A 23497-nucleotide genomic window follows, 5' to 3' on the forward strand; every position below is an offset into this window, starting at 1 on the left:
AGAAAAGAAAATGAGGAAAAAGGAAACGAAAAAGTGAAAAATTACGCGAAGGCTCTTTCAGGGGCACGGAGACAGACCGCAAACAGCCACTCTCTACCGCGGATAAAAAAAAGAGCTGAAGCGGGACTCTCACGCAACAGGCGGGAAGATGGCCCCGCGCACTCAAAGGCTCTAGCAAACTTTTGTTGCTAGGATGATTTCCGTTCCTGGGGCTGCCATGGATGTCACCCAATCGTGAGAACAAGCAGCCTGCTTGTCCTCGGAGAACTATCCTTTCCTAAGTATCGCTTCCATTACTTTTTCAGTAACCGAAGTGAGGCTTACCAGTCAGTAGTTTTCAGCTTCTTCGTCACCAGTTTTGTGAAAAGGGACCACATCTGTTCTTCTCCAATCCCACGGAACCTCACCCGTCTCCAAGGATTTATTAAACAAGTCCTTAAAAGGACCTGCCAGAACCTCTCTGAGCTCCTTCAGATCACATCCAGCCCCATGGCTTTGTCCAACTTTAGATTTTCAAGTTGTTCATAAACAAACACTCTCTTCCATGAACAGTGCTATATCCGCTCCATTCTTATACGTACTTTTGCCAGTCCTTCTCCAAGATTTTATTCCATGAAAACAGAAGTATTTGTTTAGCATATTTGCTTTTTCTTCATCATCCTCCACATAGCGGTTCGCAGCATCTTTCAGTCTCACAATTCCATTTTTAGTCTTCCTCTTTTCACTAACATACCTGAAAAAATGTAGTCACCCCCTGTTTAAATTTCTAGCCATTTGTTCTTCCACTCACGTTTTCGCAAGAAATCTCTCTCTTGGCTTCTTTCAGTTTTATCCGGTATTCCTCTCTGTGCTCCTCTTCTTGAGTTTTTCTGTATTACATGAATATCTTTAGCCTTTATTTTCTCAGCCACTTGCTTGGAGAACTATATTGGCTTCCTTTTTCTCTTGCTTTTATTTACTATCCTTACATAAAGGTTTGTAGCCATATTTATAGCTTCTTTCAGCCTGGACCACTGCCTTTCCACTTCTCATATGTCCTCCCAGCCCATTAGCTCTTTCTTCAGGTATTCCTTTGTGGATGTTATAATCTCAGTTAACTTTAATTCTGCCTTTTATATATACACTAGTAAAAGAAGCCCGTTTCAGAGAAAATGAAACGGGCGCTAGCAAGGTTTTCATCGCCAACAACCACCTCCCTCCCTACCTGGCCAACCCCTTCGTTGTTCTGGCATTGCTCCGCCCCCAATGTCATGACGTTTGATGCGAGGGCGGGGCCCGAAGCGATTTCCCACCCCCCCCCCACCTCCCTCCCTGCCAACCCCTTCGTTGTTCTGCCATTGCTCCGCCCTCGAAGGCGGGGCCCGGAGCTATTTCCCACCGCCCACCTCCCTGCCTCCCTCCCTGCCAACCCCTTCGTTGTTCTGCCATTACTCTGCCCTTGAGGGCGGGGCCCAGAGCGATTTCTCACCTCCCCCCCCCCCCCGGGCCTCCCTGCCTCCCTCCCTGCCAACCCCTTCATTGTTCTGCCAGTGCTCCGCCCTCGAGGGCAGGGCCCGGAGCGATTTTGGTGGCTTCACCACCACGAACCTTCGAACCTTCTTGAAGGAAGTCAGAGCTTGGCTTCACTGATGTCAGTGTCCTCAGAACGTTGAGGGTGAGTTTTATTATAGTAGATATATATAACCACTCACCAACTGGGAGATAATCATACATGTGACACTCAATGCAAAAGACTGAATAGCATCCCTCTTGCTGTTATTTATTTATTGCATTTGTATCCCACATTTTCCCACCTATTTGCAGGCTCAATGTGGCTTACAACGCTCCATTATGGCATTCACCATTCTAGAGTAGAAATTACAATTGGTGTTACATAGAGAATAGTATAACATGCTGCCACGCAACCTAAAAGCAACCTATGAACTGACCGACTTCCGTAAACTACTGAAGACCCATCTCTTGACAAGATATACCACAAAGATCAACACATGTGAAACTCCCCACATATATCCAGAAATGTTTAATAATGCCTTCTGTTATATTACTATCATGTATTCCATTACCATGCAACCCAAAATCCTTCTGTAATACCAAATGTCCATTCTCTTCTTATTTCCACTGTCCATGATATATTGTAAGCCACATTGAGCCTGCAAAGAGGTGGGAAAATGTGGGATACAAATGCAATAAACAAATAAATAATAAAGTTAAACAATAGGGTAACATCCTAAAGTTAAGCAAACAGGTATAGAAAGAAGTCTTTCAGAGTATGAGGTGGAGTGGTGAGTGATGTTTGTAGTAACAGTTATTGATCGTTGTGGTATGTTGAACTGCAGTCTCCAACTTAGTATTTTTGAGATTTTCAATAACTTAAAACTTGCTGAGGCATTAACGATATTAGTCTAATATAAATAAGTCTTTAGCTTATATGATAGATTGAATGAATTATTTGTTTATTAGGATTTATTTACTGCCTCTTTGAAGGAATTCACTCAAGGCGGTGTACAATAAGAATAAATCAAGTATGAGCAACAGAATTACAGCAGCAAAAATATTCAAATAACAATATAAAGTATGGCATAGTATACTACTTACGATGTCAACACAATATGTAATAGAACATTTTAATTGACAGTGTAGGGTATAAGCAAAGGTGGAGCATACATATAGGTAAAAGAGTAAGAAGAGTTAGAAAGTAACATGACTAATTTAAGGAAAGTTGCACATCAGAGAGATGGAACAAATAGATAGGTAAGAGAGTAAGAGGAGGTAGAAAATAAGATGACTAATTTAAAGAAAAGTGCACATGAGGTTAGAGAGATGGTTAAATGTTATCTCAGCTAGGGTAGGAGTGGATATACATGTTCTGATGCAGTATGTGCAGCCTGTGTCACTCCTTGTATGTGTGTGAGACTAACAAGTTAGTTACTTCTTCTATTAAAGGCCTGGTTGAAGAGCCAAGCTTTCACCTGCATCCTGAAGTAGAGATAGTCTTGTGTTAAGTGGAACCTTTTAGGGAGTGCATTCTAGAGTGTGGGGGCTACTCCAGAGAAGGCTCGCTTGCGTGTATCACATCTTATAATGCCTTTTTGGAGAGGGTGCTGTAAATGATAAGAGTCCTTGGGAGGATCTTAGCGTCCTTGGAGGTGTGTAGAGGATCATCCAATTCTTCAGGGACTCGAGGCCATTTCTTTTAAGGGCCTTGAAGATCAGACAAAATTTTAAATTTAGCCCTGTATTGTACTGGTAGCCAATGAAGTTTTTGCAAAAATGGTGTTATGTGGTCACGTCGCTTGCAACCTTCCAGTAGTCTTGCTGCAGCATTAGTGATTTCTTCTTAGAAACTAATGAAATGTAATTAAAACTCTGTAAGAGCACTTGTTTGTTATCCAAATTAGAATAACTGATTATAAATGAAGAGTTGTGCTAGGGGTGGGCGGGACTGAAGATTAAACTGGGTCCTGCTGTACCTTCTAGAGGCCATCTGTTAATGTTATAGGTTGTGGCAAAAAGTTCAAGCTAACTCAGTAATCAGATTGCCCTTACTAACCTTTGCAAATATTCTACTTCCTCACATCTTAACACCTAATTCTCTAAATTCTTCCTCCCTTCCAGATATTGCCCCAAATCCCCCCCCCCCCCCATATCAACTACAACCGACACACAACTAAACCCCAAATTCCCACTATTCTCAAAGTATAAATTATCCAACAAACCATCTACTAAATCTCTCCAATGTTATAAGTAACACCGGGGTGTTTTTATTCTATCTCAATGTTCTCCCGAAGATCCTTATAAAGGGAAAAGACCTGCCCCTTTAGCATGCCCTTAGTGTGACTCCGCAGAAGCCACCACCCCATTCATTTAGGTATAGATGATGATATCGAGGAGTGCCTGGTCACACCTCAAGCACCTCCCAGTATTTGAAGCTTTCTCACCAGGGAACTCCAGTTTTGTGTCTTGAGGTTGATGTTGCTGGCATAGGGATAAGGACAGAAACTAGCATCTCTGAGAGAGTTCTGATGGTAAATGCAGGCCTTCCAGTCCTAAGAAGCCACTGTCCGTTAATCCAGACCTAAATAATATCTCAATATGTGTACTTTTGGAAGTAAGGCAGAAGAGGAGAGATATGAGAGACACATTTAAATACATCTAAATACATCCATGGCATAAATGTACAGGAGGTGGGCTTCTTTCAATTGAAAAGGAAACTCTGGCTTAGACTGAAGTTAATCTTAGAGGAAATACTTCTTTTTGGAAAGGGTGGTGGATGTGTGGAACTACCTCCCAGTGGAGTTGGTGGAGACGAAGACTGTATATAAATTCAAGAAAGCATAGGACAAGCACAGAGGCTCTCTAAGGGAGAAGAAATGATAGTAGAGATTAGTAAATTGTTTGGATGGGCAGACTGGATATGCCATGTTGTTTATGTGCCATCATTTTCACTGTTTCTCAGTTTCTAGTCTTCAGAATTTGATGACATCTTTGAGCAGATATCACACTTGGCAAATTTTGTTACTAAAGGACCCCCTAGACATTATCTTGCTTATTTGCCAAAGGGACCTGAGCAGATCACATTAGTAAATGACCCGTTTGGGATCTAATTCTTAAATCCAGGCAACATATTCAAGCAACAGACTTGGAAATCTTATAGTTGCTAATCAAGCATCACTGGCTTTCTTCTCTGCCACTGCAAAGAAAACAAGAGTAAATAATCAAATGAAGAAATAGCACCCAAAAATGGAAAGCTGACTGAGATCATGGCAAAAGCCTCACCAGGAAACTGACAACTATTATCCGAAGGCCTAGAACCAGTCACTGAAAAGAAAAACTTATGTAAGTACTTTAAAATTTGACTAAGGAGTAAAATGAGCCACACGTGTGACATGGTCTGCATCATAACCAGAATTTGAGTAAAATAACTGCATCCATTGAAGTCCACATATCCCTGATATGTGCTGTCTGTCCTAACCCTTATCCCTTACTTGTCTTGTCTGTCATATTTAGATTGTAAACTCTATTGAGCAGGAACTGTCTCTCCATGTGCAAGTGTGAAGCACTGCATACGTCCGGTAGCGCTATAGAAATAAGTAGTAGTAGTAAAAAGAGAAAAAAAATAAGAACACAGTGCATCAAATTTGGTGGTGGCAGCAGGGTATGAGGCCCCATGCATATCAAAGAAAGATTTTCAGACTCTTCTGTTGCCTCTGAAGGAATGCGTCAGTGACAGAGATGATGCTACCCACTTGTGCAACTAACTCATCCTCCTTAAATCTGCAAAAAGTAAATGCAATTGCTGCTACTGTTGAAATGGAGGCAATTTTCATGATGCCCACACATAGCTCTAAAGTCCAAAGATACATTTTACTTGGGAACACTGTAACATATATATAGTAACATAGTAAATAACGGCAGATAAAAACCTGAATGGCCAATCTAGTCTGCCCAACAAGATAAACTCATTTTACATGGTATGAGATACTTTATACGTATACCCAAGTTTGATTTGTCCTTGCCATTCTCAGGACACAGACCATAGAAGTCTGCCCAGCACTGTTCTTGTTCTAAAAGTTCTGAAGCTAACGTCGAAGCACCTTAAAATTTACACTCCAGCCCTTCCACATCTATTCAGTAACGATCAGGGCGTAGACTATAGAAGTCTGCCCAGCACTGGTTTTGCTTCCCAATTACCAGCGTTGCCACCCAATCTCTGCTAAGCTCTTCCCAAAGCCGCAAACAATCACTGAACTCAAGGAAGCGCTGCAGATGATCTTGGACAGCCTCCCACAGAGACCAACTGAAAAGGCTGTTATGAACTTCCCAAAGTGACTGAAGGCCTGTGTTAAAACTGGGGGTGGACACACTGAACCTTCTCGCTGACTGCAAAATTCTGACACATTGTGAATTGTATCGTTTGAATGATGTTATTTTACTGTGTTTTAGCTCAAACATTTTTTTAAGTATTGCCAAAATGTTAGTAACATCAACATAGCTTAAGATAATTAAATCTTGTTTAATAGTAATATGTAAGTATGACGACTAAATTATGCAGAACTTTTCTTGAAATTCAAAGCGGTTGCTGAGAAAATGGTTAAAAACTGTCAAGGTTGCTTTTTTTTTTTTTTTTGCCTCACCCTGTATATTCCAAATCATACTAATTCAGCAGGTACACCGAGTGCCCTCATCCATACAAATTCCCCCAAACAACACTTTCTCTGTATAGTGGGCTAGATTCAGTAAATGGCACTCAAAAGTGAGCTCGGGAAAAGACTGGCGTTAAGCGCAATTCTATAAAGGTAATTAGTTTTTAAATTAAAAGCGTGTATACTTTACTTTGAAAACTTCCTTTAAAAAAAAAATTATTCACACACACTTGAACCCTTTTTTTTTTTTTACGAAGAATGTTTTTCAACTAGAAACACGCATAATTTTGAAAATACAAAAGTGCACACATTGTTGCTCTCTCTTTGAATTTTTCACTCCTCCCCCCGAAACACCTTCTTTAAATGCAGGTCAAAGTATGTGTGCTGTGAAACCAGACATACACTTTTTTACCTCACACACAAAGTGGCAATTTTAAACGATCAATTTGCACAAGTAATCTTTTTTTTTTTAACCTTGAAAACTACTTTGAAAATTAACTTCATGAAGGTGTGATTTATACCTGTAACAGAACACCAAGAAGTGTGTATTACCAAATTTATCTGGTTAAATTTATTCACAATCTGTGATCCAAATATAGAAAGACAGCTCTATTGTTATGCTACAATTCTAGTCTCATTGAACACGTGTAGTTTTCATAACCTTAGTGCTTCCTGAGAATGCATTAAATTATTTCAACGGCCTTATTTGAAAGTGTCCGCTTCTAAATGCTTTGCCTAAAACCTTAGTACTAGCCAGTATAATGATTCCCTAATCACATACTTCACTGAACACCAGGACAAATCATACGCTGTCTCTAAGCAGGATTCCATATGCACCAAACACAAAAAATTGTTGCCTGCTTCCAACTATCATCTTTGCAATCTAACCAGAACTCCAGATATACCACTATCACTAACAACGAGTTTCCGCACGTCCTGCTGGAAAATACAACTGCTGGATAACTGTAGCCTTGGAGCAGTAGTACTGCAGTTGCAAAAAACAAATTTTACTTTGGCACCACTGGATGTGAAAATCAATGTGGATTCTTTCCCTCCCCTCTTCCTTCAAAATAAAAATCACAACCCTTGCAGCAGCATTTGACCGAAGTATAAAGCAACCTGGTTGGCTTCCATGCATCCGATGGCCTCTTCCAAGAGGGAAAACTCCACGCAGACGGAGCCATGGCTGTAACCTGGGGACAGCATTCAAATACAGATGTGAGTTGTGTTAGTACCATACTTATAAACACAGAAATCCACATTCTATCCCCCACAAGATTGCAAAAAACGTTCTTCCCACTTTCCCAAGTCCCAACTCTGGTAATCTCACTAGCCCTCACAATTCAGTTACCAAGAAAATAAATGAAACTCAATATAAAAAGATGGCTGTGCTCACTAAATGCCATGGAGTGCTTCAGAGATTACCACCAAGGCAGAGAACTCACACTGCAAAAATCTGTCCTCTGGGAACTGCCATGCTAATACGAGTATCATCAGTGACTTTATTAAGAACATCACACACTGGATCCAACTGGAGATGGCTAGTGCAAGTCCCAACATGCTATTACTGTTATTAGTGATACTCGCACTGCTATGGCAGCAGTCACTTAGGATCCAACTGGTGATGACTCATGAAATAATGCAAGGATCCGCTAAATCCCAACATGCTATTGCTGTCATTAGTGATACTCGCACTGCTACGGCACTGCTAAAAGCTTCTATAAAATCTCACCTTTTACCTGAGAGATTCACAGCGCCTTTTCAGGGGGTGCATATTGCTGCTCAGCAGCTGAAACTGAAGTGCTGGCACATGCAGCTCCTTTCCGAAACACTTTGCCTCCAGCGTGTTTTACTATTTTGTAAATGCAGCATTTACAAAGGAAAAAACACCTGCATTCTCAAGTTGTGAACTGACAGGAACTAGTTAAAGCTGTAAACAATTTTAAAAACATCTCCTGTGAAAGGCTAAGCTACAATTTAAAAGCCAGTGTCTCCAATTTCAGTTTCTCTTTCATGAAAGCAATTTTAATTGCTTCTGAATGCTGGTTGTACAAAGAAGAGTTTTCTGTCACTCATATAAACATAGCAATGATTTTTATACAGGGATTGAACGTTTCATATAATTTCTCCTGCATGAAATAGAAATGACTAACAGCTCTACTATAAAAAATTCGAAAGGGTCAGCTGGTTAAGGGCTGATTTTTAGTCACTGCTCCTGGTTGCCTAAAATTAAATAGGCGCTGTGACAAAAAAATATATTTGAATGAAGGTTACTCCAAACCTCACTTCGTTGTCTATGAGCTGCTGGCTATGTATTTAACCTAAAGCTTCTACAGAAGCCTTGAAGACTTCTGGAAATTTCTTTTTCCAAGACCCAGCATTATGGCAAGTGTATACAATGTCAGAAAACCAAGAGTCAGGAACTCTGAACCCTCCCTGTCAAGAGCCAGAAAGGGGCAAAGTTATGACCCAAACCTTCTTTCTGCATTCCATGTAAACGGAATCAAACACAATCCCGTTTTCCATGCAAAACTGGGCCAGGCATATAGGAATGACTATTCCAAAACATTCCTCCTTGTGAACAGAATCAGGATATCAGGGGCTCAGACAGCGCTTGTGTTAATCCCTCCCCTTTCCCCTGTGAATAGTAAGAAAAGGCAAGAAAATCTTCAAGTTATCCTTCTAGTGCTGGGCAATTATTTCTTTTCTGTGATTTGTTTTTAAACTCTAACCATGTTTCATCTGTGCAGATCTTTAATGCACTAAACTTGATAAAATTTTAAAACAATATTAATACAGTATATATCACATTAGCTCTCTCACTGCATATGATTTAGCTCTGAAATCATATCCTGTGCATCCACAAGTGCCCCATGATGCAATGCAAACACTGTCACAAACCCTGGCTTAGGAGTGAGGATCACTACCGTCATGGCATGTGCAAAAATAATCCTTTGGAGACACTGCTCTCAGACTAAAAAGAACTATTCTGCTGTAGAGAGAAAGGTAGGAGTCCCTGCCAACAAAAACTTTATGCTGACACTCACCATAGGATTAAACCTTCTCTGCAGCCTTGCTTTCAGTTTAATGGGTGTTTCAGAATCCAGTTTAGAATTTCCATCAAAGACATAGAGGATATTATGATAAAGAACCATTTGGCCCACCTGCCCATCTGTATCTGCCTATTATGCTGCCACAAATTCTACTCTTGTCTTGACTCTAAATTCTTTTCTATGCATCTCGAATATGCTTATATAATGTCACTATTATAGCTTCCCGACATGCATGTTTCGCCCTAAAAGGCTGTGTCAAGGGCTCCCCCTTAGCCGTTCTTAGTACCAGCCTCGCAATGTTTTCTTTCTGGATTTCCTCCTGCTATTATAGCTTCTACATAAGTTCAAAGTTTCCACCACCCTCTCAATGAAAAGTATATTTACAGCTGTTTCTCTCTCCAAATGGAGAGAGAAACACCTATGGTATCTGGAGAAAGAAAGGGGAATTATTCTGGAGAAGTTTGCACTGATTTCAAAAGTGGAACAAGAAGGATCAGGAGACTAGCTATAATTAGAAAAGGATATAAAAAGCCTTACCAAAACATAATGTTATCCAAGTGTTATCTGGAGCAGCTCATGCAAGAGCTGCAGTCAGTGAAGAGGATGACAGCCCAGATCGGAGAAGGCCACACCATCAAAAACATCTGACGCTTCTTAAAATCTGGCCCTCCTTAAAATCTGGCCCTGCCAGCTGCTCCTGCCTGAATAATGAAAGCACCTGGTGGCCTGCTTTCTGCACCTGCCTGATATCTGACCATCCTGGAAGAGGCTCCTGCAATCTCTCAAGAGGTTCAACAGTTCCCTGGCTGTCTCTTCATCCATGTCTGCGAGTGTGGGAGAGCTCATTTCCATCAAGTCAGGTGATAACTGTTCTTTGCTTAGTGCCTCAGGAAACAGGGGTCATAATTAGTTCAGGTCTAGGGTTTAAGTATGTGTTCTATGCCTTGCCAGGTACATAAATGCTCACTGCTTTACCATCATTGTGGGTAATTTAGCATAAGTACAATATCACTTATTTGCCATATTCTCTGCTGCCAATAACATAATAAATTAGGTGTTACATTTCTATAACATCTGAGTCTTGTGTCTTGTTCTTTTCTAATGACTGTTTTAGGGTTTAGTGACTCGGCTCTGTATGAGGAACATAAACTGACCTATATTCCAGAGTGCTAAATTACTAATTCTGTCACTTTTGTACGTTCACTCATTGCATGTCCTTTACCTGAGGCAAGGTGATTATGTATATGCCCCACAGAACAACATGCAAGCATTCAGATCAGCAGTCACCCACCCTGATTTAGCAAGCTCTAAAAATGCATAAAAATCTCTATATATAAAACACACCTTCAACATTCTAATGAAGCCTCAAGCCGGAAACTTGAAGTGGCATAGATATCCGGTTTGCCCATGAGTGTCTGCCCCGCCCTCGTATCAAACGTGATGACGTCGAGGGCGGAGCACTGACACTCAAGGAATCAAGGAAGCCCATTGGTTAATCTCTGTTTCCACTCCACAACGCCACCGTCATTCACATACACTCAAAAACCAAACAAAATCGCCGCTGCACCCCGCCCCCCCCCCCGCAGTCCCCCTCACCCCCCCCCCCTTGCAGCCACTCGCTCACCGTTCTGCCGCACCCCCTCTCCAACTCTGGCCATGCAGCAGGACGATTACTACACACGAGTGGAAGTGACCCAATCAACTACAATGTAAGCAAGGAAGTACTACTACTACTACTTAACATTTCTAGAGCGCTACTAGGGTTACGCAGCGCTGTACAAAATAAACAAAGAAGGACGGTCCCTGCTCAAAGGAGCTTACAATCTAAAGAATGAAATGTCAAGTTGGGCAGTCTAGATTTTCTGGGCAGAGGTGAAGAGGTTAGGTGCCGGAGGCGACACTGAAGAGGTGGGCTTTAAGCAGAGATTTGAAGATGGGCAGGGAGGGGGCCTGGCGTATGGGCTCGGGGAGTTTGTTCCACACGTGGGGTGAGGCGAGGCAAAAAGGGCGAAGTCTGGAGTTGGCGGTGGTAGAGAAGGGTACTGAAAGGAGGGATTTGTCTTGAGAGCGGAGGTTACGGGTAGGAACGTAAGGGGAGATGAGGGTTGAGGGGCTGCAGATCGAGTACATTTGTAGGTTAGTAGCAGAAGCTTGAATTGAATGCAGTACTCTGGCCATGCAGCAGGACGATTACTACACACGAGTGGAAGTGACCCAATCAACTACAATGTAAGCAAGGAAGCCCATTGGTTAATCTCTGTTTCCACTCCCAACACAGCCGTCATTCCCATACACTCAAAACCAAGCACATCTAGGAGCTGCTAATCCATATTGTCGTTTTTTTTCTCTTCTTCCATCTGAAACACATCTAAAGCTGTTTCTACTGGATAAACTGAGCCTTAACAGGTAAAAGACAAAAGGTTTTTGTTTTTGGTTTCTTACTGCACACCTTTTTAATTTTTTTGAAAGCTACCCATCTGTACATATATCATGAAGTCTAAATTAAATATCACTAAAACAGCTTTAAAAATTATTCTACCTGGTAGAAACAGCAATTTTAAACTCTGTATTTTCAGATCATTTGTCAACAATACAAAGTTTATCCACGTAAGTGCCCGTGGCTGCATCAGCCCCGCCGTGCCTGTCAATGTGTGTCACTGAAAGAGTACGAGGGAGCTCCAGCTGCCTGTGGGTCAGGACAGGACTTAGCTGCTGGACGCCAGAAGCAGTGTCTCCTTAGGTTGACAGCAAATAGCAACCCCCCCCCCCCCCACCACCACCACCACCACCAAGCAGGGAGGGGACAGGACGGTGGAACTGGGAGGGGGAGGGGCCCTTGAACTGGTAGGGGGACCCTGGAACTGGGAGGGGGACTATGGAACTGGGAGGGAAGGTGACCCTGGAACTGGGAGGGAGGGGCCCCTGGCACATACTCTGATTCTCACACACACACTCTCTCTCACGGACACACTCGCACCCAGTCTCACTCTCTCTCTCTCACAGACACACACTCGCACATTCACTCTCTCTCACACAGTCAATCTCACAAACACTCTCTCAAACATACACACTCCGAGGAAAACCTTGTAAGCACCCGTTTCATTTCTGTCAAAAATGGGCCTTTTTCACTAGTAAGATATAACTTGGAGATAACACAGACAATCTAAGCTCAATTCCTGTTGCACTACATTTCAGCAAGCAATCACAAGTGGTAATATCATTATTATTTCTGTAGGCGCAATACAGATACACTCTTTTTGGGGTGTTATTAGGGTACCAGACACACTTTAAATTCTGAAAGAAATGGGTCACAAACAAGACTAACATTGGTGAGGGAAGTATCAGATGCAAATATAGCGCTGAGCGCTAAACAAGGAACATATATTTTGGAAATAACTGTCCCATGTCCGTCGGATCATAGCAACACAGCAAGGGAGGGCATACAAGGGTAAATAATAGCCATGTGCCATGACTTCTGCCATCCTGACTGCTAGCTTGCTAAAAGGTAAATTAAACAAATATGCTACTACTTAAAATCAACTGTGTAGCTCTAATAATGCACAGTGCCAGTAAAAGAGGAAACGCTGCTATACACAGCAGTGAAATAAGAGACAAGTAGCACTCTCATTAACATACAGAAGGGGGTTAATGTGTTTTCACTCGTCTTTCAGAAATGAAACATTCTTTCCCTGCCATTACTCAGTATTTCTGACACACCAAAACTAATTAGTGTTAATTTAGTTGGTATAAGGAATTACTTTTCTAGCAAATGGCTTTTAACAAAAGCACAGTATTTCTTACAGTTCTGCTACAGTGAATGACACTAAGATAAAACAGAGCTAAGTTTAAAAGCAAAATCTGCTGCTTAAGACGCTTCCTTAGACTGTTCTATCCCTAAACACAAAAGTTTACCTTCAAGGACTTGAAGTCAGGGCAGACTACCAAAAGTAAGAATATTTATAAACATGTACTCAGTTAACAATCAACAAAGATAACAACTTCCAGGAAGAAGTCAAAGGCCTAATAGCTTAGTTAACACTACCTGAGCAGAGAGGGAAAAGTGAACTCAAGCATCCAAACCCCTAGAAATGTAATACTGGGGTGCAACCAAGTTCTTCTTTTAAGGATCTAGATCTGTTCTTCCCTTGTGGATCTAAATTTTGGTGGAACCTCCAATCTGTAGGCACAATACAGATAACACTCTCTTTGGGGTGTTATTGGGGTACCTAACACTTAGTATAAATTCTGAAGGAAATGGGTCCCAGCCAAGACTAACATTAGAGAATGAAGTGTCGGGTGCAAATGTATTCCCCTTATCCTTAAATCCAAGCCCATTGCGCCAAAATAATAGAAGGAACTAACTCCACATCCATGTATTATTAAAAAAAAATAAGGAAATTATTTTATTTACAATAGCAGCAAACATGATATAAGAAAGACAGAAATGAAGACAAAGCCAATCTCATTACAGAACTAATTTAGAGTAAACACCCATAAATCCCTAACTAGACTCTGACATACAAAGAGTCACCCTAACCCCCAGAGCAGAAATACAAGGGTACATGGCACATACAACCTGATGAAGTCCTTTAGATGTCAGCGTATCCCTCAGATGGGCAGGCAGGTCCAACGCAGGTCTGCTCCTTAAGGTGGGATGTTGATACAGCAGCCCCTATCACTGATAAGAACCCCCTTTTATAGAGAAATCCCAAACTGCACCTGGATTGCTGATGTACTTTCTGTCCTTGTTGTAACGTAAACAGAACATTGTGATCCCCATTGCTATGACTACATGGTTGTCTCCCTGGCACAGCACACAGGGGCACCTTGACTAAGAGCCAGGGTTGCATAAACAATGTACAGTTTGGCCAGCCAGAGTGTCTCCAAGAGTCCTTGGCTGTCCCAGTCATGACATCAATTCTGATAACAATCTCGTTGCCCTGGAACATTGGGAACCTTATCAGTAGCTTCTGCAGTATGCAGCTTCATGAAGCAAAAAGCTTTAACACAGATGAAATGTCTGAGTTTGCATATTGTAATCAGGTTGTAAATTATGGATAATGCCATATAGTCCATGCAGGGCTGTACCTAGTGCTTCAGTAGTACTTGCTTTGCTTCTACATTTCTACGTCATTTTTTAAAGTGCAAATTCTGCCTGATATAAAAGCACGATGCAACTCCTAAAATGGCTGCAGAACACAGATGGCAGTAACATTACAGATGGATCTTCATAAACCAGAGTCACCTAACATAACAACATAGTAAACAACAGCAGAAAGGACCTATATGGTCCATCTAGTCTGCCCAATAAGGCTAAAATTGTACCTGCTGCTCTGTGCAGGGTGCACCCTTTCGTGCCTTAGTTTAGGGTTATACTTGTCACTCCTTGTAGGTTACACCCCTCTATGAACTGTTTAAAGCAAGGTTCCTAAACCTGGTCCTAGAGGCACCACAGCCAGTCAGGTTTTCAGGATATCCACAATGAATAATCATGAGAGAGACTGCATGCAGTACCTCCACTGCATGCAAATGTCTCTCATAAATATTCATTGTGGGTGTCCTGAAAACCTGACTGGCTGAGGTGCCTCCAGAACCAGGTTTGGTAATCACTGGTTTTAACTATAAAAGTTATTCAAGTTTTGCTTTCATTCCCTTTTCTTCCTATGTAGGGATCTCCTAAACATAAGTGTGAAACAAACATATAAATTGTCTCTAATGAGGAAGTGCTACACCGGTCATCAATCCATTTTAGCGGTTCCATGACAAGACACTTATGTAGGAGTAAGAGAAAACAAGAAATGATCTTTAATTTCTCTCAGGTTGATAATTCAGTTGACACAGTCAAGTTTCAAGCTTATTTAAAAGTTTCTATCCTGTCCATCAATCAAGTTATCTGGGTAGCTTCAAAAAGAAAATTTCACATTTTAAATCCATTTATACAAGTGATTTATAATAATTCTTCATTTCTCTCCTCAAACCACCCTGTTTTTCACTTCTTCAGAAGACTATACAAAATTTTAAACTTGGATATGTAACCACTCAATTGTCAGCAACCCATTTAGATAGTATCACCCGGCAAGTCGATGACAATTGAATGGTTACATAGTGAGACATCTTACTTGTCTTCTGCAGTGATGGTCTCAGATGTATATTACCAGCTCCACTTGCTGACTTTGGTATTGGTGTACTGAGAACAAAAACACACCTAAACTAAATCTACCAATTTCGGAAACCCTAAAAATTCTTGGAGTTACCATTGATCGGAACCTAACACTTGAGAATCACGCGAAAAACACAACCAAAAAGATGTTCCAATCAATGTGGAAATTAAAAAGAGTAAGACCTTTCTTCCCAAGAACCATCTTCCGTAATCTGGTACAATCATTAGTACTCAGTCATTTAGACTACTGCAACTCACTCTACGCTGGATGCAAAGAGCAAATACTTTAAAAACTCCAAACAGCCCACAACACGGCAGCCAGACTCGTATTCGGAAAATCAAGATACGAAAGTGCAAACCCCTACTTGAGAAGTTACACTGGCTCCCATTCAAAGAAAGCATCGCGTTCAAAGTATGTACCCTAGTTCACAAAATCATCCACGGCGATGCCCCAGCCTACATCTCAGACCTGATAGACCTACCACCCAGGAATGCTAAAAGATCATCTCGCACATTCCTTAATCTTCATTTCCCCAACTGCAAAGGTCTAAAATACGAATTAATGCACACATCAACCTTTTCCTATATGAGTACGCAATTCTGGAATGCATTGCCACGCAACCTAAAAGCAACCTATGAACTGACCAACTTCCGCAAACTACTGAAGACCCATCTCTTTGACAAGAAATACTACAAAGATCAACATATGTAAAACTCCACACATATATCCAGAAATGTTTAATAATGTCTTCTGTTATATTACTATCATGTATTCTATTACCATACAACCCTAAATCCTTCTGTAACACCAAATGTATATTCTCTTCTTATTTCCATTATCCATGATTTATTGTAAGCCACACTGAGCCTGCAAAGAGGTGGGAAAATGCGGGGTACAAATGCAATAAATAATAATAAAATAATAATTTTTGTTAGTTTTGGTGTTGAATAATATTAAGAACATAAGAATAACCATACTGGGTCAAGTCCAATGGTCAATCTAGCCCAGTATTCTGTTTCCAACAGTGGCTAATCCAGGTCACAAGTACCTGGCAGAAACCCCAAAAGTAGCAACATTCCATGCTAGCAATCCCAGGGTAAGCAGTGGCTTCCCCCATGTCTATCTTAATAGTAGACTATGTATTTTTCCTCCACGAACTCATCCAAACCTTTTTTAAACCCAGATATGCAGATACCTGCAAAATTCCTGAGAGTGGAGAGTTTGTGTTTCTGCTACTCAGGCAACTATAAAATATGCCCATTATGTACAGTGAATAACACCTATGCAATCCTTGTACCTGCCCTGTAATAATAATCAGGTCAGTCACACAACTGAGACTTTCTACCTAAGGATTATCTTCAACAAGAAGTGAGATAAGATTACAGAATTGCCCTTAATTCTTAAGGAAATGGATGATTATGAAATTCTGAGAACATATAAAGAGAACCATTTTAAAATAAGTACATAAGTAATGCCACATTGGGAAAAGACCAAGGGTCCTTCGAGCCCAGCATCCTGTCCACGACAGCGGCCAATCCAGGCCAAGGGCACCTGGCAAGCTTCCCAAACGTACAAACATTCTATACATGTTATTCCTGGAATTGTGGATTTTTCCCTAGTCCATTTAGTAGTGGTTTATGGACTTGTTCTTTAAGAAACCGTCTAACCCCTTTTTAAACTCTGCCAAGCTAACCGCCTTCACCACGTTCTCCGGCAACGAATTCCAGAGTTTAATTATGCGTTGAGTGAAGAAAAACTTAATTTATGCTTTATGCCTGGTTAAAAGACACTGTTCCAGGCTAGATATTCTGCAGGCTGTCACACTGTTTATATCATAATAATTTATTAGTTTTATTATGCAGTTTACAGCTACTGAGAAATTAGGGTATCCTAACAGAGAGGCTACAATAAAGACAAAAGTAAACAGGGGCCTTTAAATAAAGAACAGAAAGACTTGAAAGATTGCAAATTGTAACTGTCAACGGCTGAGCAAGTTAATAAAAACAAAAAAAAAAACACTGTTTGAAGTGTCTGAATACAAATGCTAGAAGCCTAAAAAGAAGAAGGGAAAGCTAAATATAATAAGCATCTCTGAGACCTGGAGGAAGGAGAATAATCAATTGGACACTGTCATACTTGGGTGCAAATTATATCATAATGATAAAGTGGATCCAACTGGCTAAGGAACGAGGACTTTGAAGCAAATAGAATAAAAGTCTAACAGGAAATAAAATACATCTTGGAATCCTTAAGAACAGAAAATTTCAGTACATTTTTGGCTGAAATCAAAACTCCCCCCCCCCCCCCCCAAACACCTCCCGGGCCAGCTGCCCCCACCGCCCCACCACCCAAGCCCCTCTATGAACCAAAGGTCCTTCCAGAGCCTACATTTAAATGCCCACCACGCCTCAGGCAGCCCAGACCTACCTTTTAAATCTTCTGCTGGTCTAGTGGCCTCGTCTGGGCAACAGCATTACCAGTCGTTCTTGCCTGCACTGATTCCTCAGCCAAAATGACTCAACAGTGTCAAGACTGCCGCAGGAGGTCCTGGCGGCCATTCTGGCATTGCAGCCAGCATAAGAATCAGCAATCTCTAGTCACTCCTGTTTATGCTGGTTCCAATCCCAAAATAGCTGCAGGGAAGTCCCAGTAGCTATTTTGGCTGAGGAACCGATGGGGCAAGAGCGACTGGGGATCGCTCTTGCCCAGAAGAGGCCACTAGACTACCAAGAAATGTAAAAAGTAGGTTGGGTGGCCCAAGGGAGGAAGTGCCACTAGACCACCAGGGCATTTAAATGTAGGCTTGGGGAAGGCCTCAGGGTGGTGCTGTTAAGAGGAGGGGGGTGGCAGTGGCTGGCCCAGGAGACCCAAAATCTGCCAGAGAGGGCAACCTGTTTCAGTTTAAACTGAACAGCAAATTTCAGCTGCTGATTCGGTTTCAGAAGCAACACAAAAACTTATTTAGGTTCATTTCTAGCAAGAATCCATCAAGAAAGTCAAGGACCACTAGAAGATTGAGGCATAAAGGGAAGGACAAGGACGTAGTGGAGAGAATAAATGAATTCTTTGCTTTGGGCTTCAGTGAGAACTGAAAAATGAACTTGAGAAGCTATTGTTAGTAATATGTAATTTATCCTTAAAATCGAGCGTGGTGCCAGAAGATTGGAGGGTGGCCAATGTAACGCCGATTTTTTTTTTTTTTTTTTTTTTAAAGGTTCCATAGGAGATCCGGAAAATTATAGACAGAAGAGTCTGACGTCGGTGCCGGGCAACATGGTAGAGTATTATAAAGAACAAAATTACAGGGCATATTCAAAAGCATGGATTAATGAGACAAAGTCAACATGGATTTAGTGAAGGGAAATCTACTACATTTCTTTGAAGGGGTGAACAAACATGTGGATAAAGGTGAGCCGGTTGATATTGTGTATCTGGATTTTCAGAAGGCGTTTGACAAAGTACCTCATGAAAGACTCCAGAGGAATTGGAGAGTCAGGGGATAGGAGGTCGTGTTCTATTGTGGATTAAAAACTGGTTAAAAGAGAAAAAACAGAGAGTAGGGTTAAACGGTCAGTATTCTCAATAGAGAAGGGTAGTTAGTGGGGTTCCCCAGGGCTCTGTGCTGGGACCGCTGCTTTTTAACATATTTATAAATGACCTAGAGATGGAAGTAACTAGTGAGGTAATTAAATTTGCTGATGATACAAAGTTATTCAAAGTCATTAAATCGAAGGATTGTGAAAAATTACAAGAGGACCTTACGAGACTGGGCGTCTAAATGGCAGATGACGTTTAATGTGAGCAAGTGCAAAGTGATGCATGTGGGAAAGAGGAACCCGCATTATAGCTCTGCCATGCAAGGTTCCACGTTAGGAGTCACCAACCAAGAAAGGGACCTAGGTGTCGTCGTCAATGATATGTTGAAACCTTCTGCTCAGTGTGCTGCTGCGGCTAAGAAAGCAAATAGAATGTTAGGTATTATTGGGAAAGAAATGGAAAAGAAAAATGAGGATGCTATAATGCCTTTGTATCGCTCCATGGTGAGAGCACACCTCGAATATTGTGTTCAATTCTGGTCGCCGCATCTGAAAAAAGATATAGTAGAATTAAAAAAGGTACAGAGAAGGGAGACGAAAATAATAAAGGGGATGGGACGACTTCCCTATGAGGAAAGGCTAAAGCGGCTAGGGCTCTTCAGCTTGAAGAAAAGGCGGCTGAGGGGAGATATGATAGAGATCTAAAAAATAATGAGTGGAGTTGAACGGGTAGATGTGAAGCGTCTGTTTACGCTTTCCAAAAATACTAGGAATAGGGAGAATGCGATGAAGCTACAATGTAGTAAATTTAAAACGAATCGGAAAAAATGTTTCTTCACTCAACGTGTAATTAAACTCTGGAATTTGTTGCCAGAGAATGTGGTAAAGGCAGTTAGCTTAGCAGAGTTTAGAAAAGGTTTCGACGGTTTCCTAAAGGAAAAGTTCCTAGACCATTATTAAATGGAATTGGGGAAAATCCACTATTTCTGGGATAAGCAGTAAAGCATGTTTTGTACTTTTCTGGGATCTTGCCACGTATTTCTGACCTGGATTGGCCACTGTTGGAAACAGGATGCTGAGCTTGATGGACCTTTGGTCTTTCCCAGTATGGCAATACTTATGTACTTATGTAAGGAAGATGCTAGTGCCAGAAATGGTATTTAACAGCAATGAGTAAGAAGAACAGAGACAAATTTCTGTATACAAGGAGGAAGTAATAAGGCAAACTGACAAACTAAACAGTGGCAAATCATCTGGATTGGATGGTACTGGCCACAGAGAGCTGACAGAAATAAAAAAATGAAATTGTAAATCTACCACCCAACTCATTCAAGTATCAAAATGCAATTCCTACACCACCCTAACACCTACTTCTCTAATTCCTCATATATCTTCTGCTTATACTAATTGTATACAAGATCCTGTCATGATTATGTCATAACTACACTCTGTAAGCCACATTGAGCCTGCAAATAGGTGGGATAATGTGGGGTACAAATGTAATAAAAAAAATAAAAATAATAATAATCACTATTAACACATTATTAAGTGCACTTAAAAAACTGAATCGAGATTAATAATTGCTGCCCACCTTCTACCTCCTTTTGCTGTGGATACTCCAGTATCTCTCCCTCCTCTCCCGTACCCGCCCAAGGCTCTCTCAGGACCCTTCTCCCCCCAGTGTACCTTTTTATAGCCGAGAAAGTCTTCAGCCCTACTCAAAGGCTGCCTGCAGCCAGAACCGGGCCTTTCTGTCTGACCCGTCCCGCCGCCTTCCGACACAACTTCCTGTTTTCAGAAGGGACCACCACTCACGAGCCAAGACCAGATACTCGAGCCCACAAGATAGGCTGGAGGATGCAAGACCGCCACTCACTGGTGGGTGCAAGCAGGATCGCCACTCACGGGCAACAACCGGATACCCAAGCCCCATAAGGAAGGCTGGAGGACACGAACCCAAAAAGGGAACCCATTAAGCGAGAATCAGATATACCATGGCAAAGGGGCTTCTGTTGGAACCTCACCTCAGAAAAGGGCGAATCAAGCAGGAACGTTCCCAGCCCAGTGCCACTCCACTACCCTGACCAGCTCATTCGCTGGCCCGGAGAGCTAGCAGTGCAGGTGGGGAAGAAACCAAAGGACAGCGACGCTAGCACCAAAGCTCCCAAGACAAGATGCCCCAGCAGCCCAGTGACAGTGAGCTCAGAGACCACTCCAGACCGAGGGAGAACCATGTGGGCAAAAGTTAGCGCACGAGACAACAGTGAGGCCCCCTCAATTACGTCCTGTAGATGCCCGTGGCACTTTCCGCATCGGAGCGCTGATACACAGAAAAGAGAAACGAGCCCCAAAAGGGGAGAATTCCCACATGGGAATTCTCGCTGCACCCTACGGCCACAAGCCACCACCTCCCTGCACCCCATGGCCCGAAACCAAAACCTGGAACAGACCACTAGGATTTAAATGGCAGGACCAGGTCTCCAGCAGAGCACAGCTCACATTAAATCACCCACTCCCCGAAGGGGAATCGCTACCTGGGAAAAAGCCAGACCCGAGGCACAGACAAGGAAGACCTAGGGGCAAAAGGGAAGCAGGCGAGACAACCACAATCTGAAAACAAACAAGCCACACAGACAACTACAAACTACAAAATTTATCAACATCAAACATGAAACATGCGCCCAGATACCCATAGGATATATAAACGCGAGATTAGTAGTTAATAAATCAGCACTACTAAGAGACTGGATAGAAACAGAATAACTTGGATTACTGCTCATAACGGAAACATGGCTACACCTTGAAAACGACCCTGCACTACTAGATCTATGCCCACCAGGATATAAAACAATTCACATCAATAGAAAAAAAAAAGGGAGGAGGAGTTGCAATAATATATCCTCCTTCACAGAACAACCTGTTGCCAACACACATCCTCAGCAATTGAAATATTGGCATGCAAAATCATTGACAAAACACTATCTAACCATGTATAACACCGTCCCACAGCAAGCTGGTCAAACACTCAAGACGATTTCATGGACTTTGTATCAAACATTTGAACCAATCAGCAAAATGTCCTACTACTAGACCACGAAAACCAAAACGACACTAACACAAGAACCCTAATGAATTTTAGAAACCAATGGAACTTTAAAACAGTACAAGGTGCCTCATCGCACATGAAAGGACACCTACTAGACATACTAGCACACAGATTCTCAGCAAACAACAATCACATACTAGAAAATCACAAATGGGAAGAGGTAATATGGTCAGACCACAGCAAATTAACTTTCACACTAAAATGGAAAGAAAACGGCAAGAAAAGAAAACCAAGAACACCACACATATTCACAACCAGAGGAAAAGGAGACACACACATCTTCTGGACAATAACGATAAATCAACACAGCAATCTAACACCCAAGGATGGAGAAATTAGGACTTACCTGATCATTTTCTTTCCATTAGTTCTTCACACTATTCAAGGACGAGTGGGTAGTTATGTCCATAAACCAGCAGGTGGAGATAGAAAATACAGAACAGAGCACCACTGCATAGCTCCCTGCTAGCAGCTCAGCTCCTCAGTATCAGTCCTCAAGCAAGGAAGAAAGAACGCCCAATCAGGCGCATGGTCAGCAACACACATCCAGCCCCAAGAACCATCCGAAGACAAGGTCCCTGGAAAACAGGATACAAAGACTGTTAATAGAAACACCAATCAAGGCGTCGAACCACGGGAGAGCTCCTGGAATAGTGTGAATAACTAATGGAAAGAAAATTATCAGATAAGTCCTAATTTCTCCTTCCATTACATTCATTACCACTATTCCAGGACGAGTGGGATGTTCAAAAGCTATCCCTACGAGAGTGGGAAGCCAAACATGCCACAAGCAGAATTGACACCCCAAGTGCCTGCGTGGCCCCCGCTATATCATCATGCTACTGAAGGAAAGCACAGAAGCCCATGCCTCTGCCCTACAAATATCCATCAGAGAAGACAACAAAGCCTTTGCCCAAGACGTAGTCACACGCCCAGGAGAGTGTGCCTTCCAACACGAGAAGAGCCTCCCAGAATACAAGCAGAGACCACGGCCACCTTCACCCACCGGGCAAAAAAAGCCTTAGAAGCCATGAGACCCAACTGCTGTTTACCAAACTGCACAAAAGGTCTATACGAAAGGCAGAAGACATCGGGAACCTCGAAAAAACACAAGAGAGCACTGTGAAAGTCCAGAAGCCTGCAAGAGGCATATAGACAACTAAATAAAAAGAAACCAACAAGCACCCGGGCAAGGGCGGTACTGCCCAAAACGAGACCCCGCCTCCAAAACAAAGATGGAGAAAGGGTCCTAAGAAGGAGCCTGAAGTTGAAAGAAGCAACAGGACAATGGAAGCGCCCTAATAATACCGAGTTCTACTTGAGAACTATCAGGATCACCTAGCAACGGAGCACAAATGGAGAGTGCTGCATCACCCGAAGGACCAGCATAAAATCCCATTCGGAAAAGGCACGCGAAGGGCAGCATAAGCGACCCACACCTCTCTGAAAATGAATCAAAACTGGAAGAGCCACTAAAAAAGAGGTCTGCCAATGACCC

General features: G+C 42.0%; 1 protein-coding gene across 1 annotated transcript in view; it reads right to left on the bottom strand.

The window, feature by feature from the left end:
• The window catches only part of RBM6 (RNA binding motif protein 6), a 631054-nt gene that overhangs the window by 425802 nt on the left and 181755 nt on the right, over window positions 1–23497 (bottom strand). The window contains 1 exon segment of the mRNA XM_030205417.1: window positions 7263–7336. Coding sequence (XP_030061277.1) covers window positions 7263–7336 — 74 coding nt within the window.

The sequence above is a fragment of the Microcaecilia unicolor genome, chromosome 6 (genome assembly GCF_901765095.1).
Source record: "Microcaecilia unicolor chromosome 6, aMicUni1.1, whole genome shotgun sequence".
Classification (NCBI taxonomy): domain Eukaryota; kingdom Metazoa; phylum Chordata; class Amphibia; order Gymnophiona; family Siphonopidae; genus Microcaecilia; species Microcaecilia unicolor.